General features: G+C 44.3%; 1 protein-coding gene across 1 annotated transcript in view; it reads right to left on the minus strand.

Moving 5' to 3' along the window:
• Positions 1 to 3,518, minus strand: part of TNKS (tankyrase) — a 209,828-nt gene extending 206,310 nt beyond the window's left edge. Inside the window, exon 1 of the mRNA XM_004696189.3 lies at positions 2,846 to 3,518. Within this exon, the coding sequence (XP_004696246.1) occupies positions 2,846 to 3,518 (673 nt within the window). The remainder of the gene's footprint in view (positions 1 to 2,845) is intronic.
• Positions 3,519 to 4,756: the final 1,238 nt, after the last annotated feature.

The following is a 4,756-nucleotide window of genomic DNA, read 5'->3' on the forward strand; positions in this document are numbered from 1 at the left end:
TTTCATGTCCTCTATGCTCTAACTACGAAAATATTTGATTTACAAATAAGGAATCCTACTTCGCGGAATTTCATTTATCACGGTAGAGTCTAGAACCGATTAACCGCGATAAACGAGGGTTCACTGTAATGTACTTTTCCTATCACTCTAGGTAATACACTGGGTGACTGTTAATCATCCCCACTGAACTGCAAAGTCCTTGAGGGTAAAACACTATCTGCCAGTATTTGTGAAACAAATGGCCTTTTCCACCTAAGGGATTGTAATCATGTTCTCCCTTCCAAACAGTTATCCCATAGAAATTCAACAACTAGCATACTAAGATAACTAAGAGCTATCGTAAAGTTACTTTTAGCTATGCAATTTATAGGAGCCCTGGTGGCATAAATGGTTAAACACATGAATAGCCAAAAGAATAGCAGGGCGAACACCCAATGGTATCCACAGCACCAAGAACTGACAATCTGCTCCCGTAAAGACCACAGCCAAGAAACCCTACGGGACAGTTCTACTCTGTTACATGGGGTACTATGAGTCAAAACTCACTTGACCATATCCAACAACTCAGTCTGTACATAAAACTCAAAAATAAAATAAAAAGCAATGATTGTAGTACAGTCAGTGATTTAGAAGAAAAGCATTGCTCATTATTACATGATGGAGAAGACTAGATTAAGCAAAACTTTAATGATATCTATAAAAATATGATAGTGTGGTAAATTACCGTATATAAAGTATAAGCCAACCCGAATATCAGCCGAGGCACCTAATTTTACCACAAAAACTTCATTAAAAATGTGCCCCAAAACTCAGCTTATACATGAGTATATACGGTAACTAGAAGGTATTGGCTTTAGAATGGAAACCTTTGTTACTGTATTTTGTGTTTTCCACATGATTTTTTTAAAAGGTGGGGTTTTTTTTTAATTCACATGACTACAAAATAATCACATGACGATTTTCCTGTTTTACTATTTTATTGCTTATCTGGATTCACATAAAACTCAAAAAAATGTAAACTATTCACATAAAACTCCAAAAAATGTAAACTATCATGGCAAACCTAAGAGCCTGTGGATTTGAAGAAAAACACTGCTCATAATTCATGTTTGTGACTAATCCTAAATAAGTACTTCATTAAACAAATAATGATAAGCAGCCATCATTTGGAGTCCTGATAGCATTAATGGGTTATACATGTTGGGCCCCAAACCACCAAGCCTCCAAGGGAGAAAGTTACAGAAGGCTTTCTTGGAAACCCAAAGGCTACTTACTGTCTTACAAGGTCCCTGTGCATCAGAATCAACTCAATGACAGGGAGTTGAGGATTGAGGTTTTGTTTTGCTTTGTTATCATTTGTTAGCAAATGCTTCAAACAAGGTATGAGAAATTGCATATTTTAAAATGGTAAACTTCTAAATGCTAAAATTTTCAATAGACTGTGCAAAAGTAAATAATGTATGTTGATTTATAAAATCACTTAGATCTTTTATTTAGTCTAAAGATGAAGAAATGCTACTTCATATGAAATAAGCAACATCGCTGAATGTTGGGAGTGGAAGGAAGCTGGTTACAATTCCATTCACTGTAGTGTTTATACATCAAAAATTGATCTAGTGACTAATAATGATTTTCTGTGTTACTCAAATTGCTCTATCATTAGGTCACAAACAGCATTTGCTAAAAAAAAATGAAATGAATTGTCAAAGTAATCTCTTATAACTATAGAAAGTTGTTCCCTGAAACTTTTGATTTATTAACAAACAAACTGAAGGAGTGACAGACATTCAGACACATAGGAAGAAACTTAAGAGAGTATCTTTCAGGTGACATCCCACAGGTGAGCGTGTGCGGTGCTTTTTCATCATTTTGTATCTTTTGGTCCTATTTTAATTCTATATTACAAAGATGCACTTCTAATGTAAAATGTCTACTGTATTTTAAACTATTATTAGAACATTGAGATTTGGGTTCTTTGCTTTTGCTTTCTCTGTATTTTTTTAAGTGTTTTTAAAAGACAATTCTCAATTCCTGCTTTAAAAAAGCAAAGGCAAAGACTAGTGTGTGGGATCCAGGGCTCTGGAATGAGCACTTTTGGGGGGAGAACTTATTATGTGTCAGATGTCTCTCCTCAGTCTCCCACCACTCTTATTTTTACCCAACAGTAAGTGAAAACAGCGAAGAGAAGAGCAGGTGTGAGACAACTAATAAAAAGCAGTGTTCAGAACGTCAAAGGCTGTTTTATTTCTTCCATCACCACATACAATTCCCAAATGTTCTTCTCCAGTTGCCTCACACAGAATTATTCTGGCCTCTCCAACTACACTGTAAACTTCCTAAGAGAACGAAGTGTTCCACAAACGTCACTTAGGTCCTTCCATCGGTTTAATAAAACCGCAACAGACACTTAAGCACTTGTTGAGTTGCATTTAACTTTTGGGCTAGCCTTTCCTCGGGGAGCACATCCTGGTGGTCACTGTAATAAACAAGCAAACCAACGAAAATTCGAAGGCTGCTCAAATCTGGCTTGATTCCGACACATTTAGAACTAAACCGTTCAGGTAAGGGACACTCGTGGTAAAGTGACCACCTCTACAGAGAGTTTGGAGTTGAGTACTAGCATCCCTGTGGAAACTCAGAAGAACAGGCTCACACAGTACCCTCCCTGCCCACCACGCCCCCGTCGGCCGGGCAGAGGGAAGAAAGGAACCTCCTCAGGTCCAGATTCTAAGAACTACAGCCACGCCCCCGTGCTGTCCCAGCCACTGACTCACTTCTGTCTCCCAACCGAGACCCCCGGCCCCAAGCCCCAAACGCCTAATGAACAATTCAGAAAGTCTCTGACCTGCAGCGAAGTGCAGGGGAGAAGACTTCCGGCCGGCCATGTCCTTGGCATTCACGTTTGCAGCGTCCACCAGCCTCTTGACCCGGGACACGTCCCCATTGCGACAGGCCTCCAGCAGTTCCCGCAGGGCCCCGCTCACGGCTGGGACCCCGGGTCCAGGTCCCGCCGCCCCCAGCCCCAAGGTGGCGGTGGTGCTAACCCCAGCAGCCTCCGGGCTCTCCGCCAAACTCGATCCAGGAGAGGACGGCGAGGAAGAGGAGGAAGACGTCGGGGAAGAGGACGACGACGGCGAATTGGTAGTGCCCACGACGGTGGCGGGGGAAGCGACCCCGACGGCAGGAGAAGCAGAGGCCACCGGGACCCCGGGAGCGGCGGCGACGGTACAGATGGTGCTGGTGGTACTGCAACAGCTAGTAGAGTCCACCGGGTCCGGAGATCGGGGCCTGTCGGGCGGATCCCGAGTGCCATCCCCCTCCGGCAGTACTAGGCCGTGCCGCGGGGAGGCGAAGGGGACCAGGCTCCCAGCCGTCGGGGAGGCTGGGGTGGCCCCCGGGGCCAGGCCTGGGCTGAGCGGAGGGGGAGGTGGCGGCGGCGGCGCCGAAGCCCCTGGGGCGGGCTGGAGCTGTTGTTGATGATGGTGGTGATGATGCTGAGAGCGACGCGACGCCGCCATCTTCGGGCTCCCCCAGCACTGTCACTGCGGCAACGGCCGCACCGCCCGCCCTCACTTCCGCCCTCCGAGCCAATCAGCACGCAGCGCACAGGAAGCGATGCTAGGCCAGGGAGGAGGAGCGCAAAGGAAGGAGGGATGCATTGGGAACTCCGAGAACGGCCACGGATGGGGGCGTGGCTTGTGTCTGGGAGGCGGGCTTTGTGACGTTTTGGCGGGCCGGCGGGGGAGATTCGAAAGCTGGACCCGGCCGTTTCCGAAATGGGAAATTTTCCCTGCATTCCTCACTTTCAGCCTGCGTGCCTAAACCTGCTCTACTCGTGGCCAAGGTTCCTTCGATTTTCCTAACTTGCTAAGAACCATCTCTTGAGGTATAACGCGCGCAACCCAAGCAGAGAATGTGTTGTTTGTCGTATGTCTTTTAATCTTGAAAAAGAGAACTAAATTAATATTTGCCTCCGAATTATTGGGATTAAATGAGCTAATATATACAAACTCTCTGAACCTCAACAAAACATAACTATAATTATTTTTAGTGCACTCCTCACTCTCCAGTATTCCCCCTTTGACCTCCCTATTTGATGTCTTTGGGATCCACAAATCAATTCACTTTTCATTATAAATTTATCAATCTTAAATTTTTGTTAGCTCTCCATTTTTAAATAGTGGATCAGACGGCCAGAGTTGGAATTCAATCTCAACCATTTACAAAACTCTGCTATGAACTTGATTCTGATGCATGGTGGGCCACCTTGTAGGATAGGGTAGAACTGCTACTGTGAGTTTCCAAGACTAGCTTTTTAAGGGAGTAGAAAGCCTCATCTTTCTCCCACTCAGCAACTAGTGGTTTCAAACTGCTGATCTTGCAGATCGATACCCAATGCATAAACACTGATATCACCAAGGCTACTAAGCATTTAAAAGCTATGTATATATGGACACATTATTTAACCACTCTATATCAGTTTCTCTATAAAATTGCAATGATAATAGCTCAGTAAGTGCCAACTATTAATTTCCCCTCCTATTAGCACAGGTAGTGGTTATGGATTGGACTGTCAACTGCAAGGTTAGCAGTTTAAAACCACCAGCCCTCTGCAGGAGAAAGATAAGCCTTTCTACTCGCATAAAGAGTTATAGTCTCTGAAACCTACATGAGTAGTTCTACCATGGTAGTTCTTTAGATGCCTATAGGGTTGGCATCAACTCAATGGCAGTGAGTTTGGTTTTCTGAGTCATTA

The sequence above is a fragment of the Echinops telfairi genome, unplaced genomic scaffold, assembly GCF_000313985.2.
Source record: "Echinops telfairi isolate 266 unplaced genomic scaffold, ASM31398v2 ScPeMD7_9;HRSCAF=40, whole genome shotgun sequence".
Taxonomy (NCBI): Eukaryota; Metazoa; Chordata; class Mammalia; order Afrosoricida; family Tenrecidae; genus Echinops; species Echinops telfairi.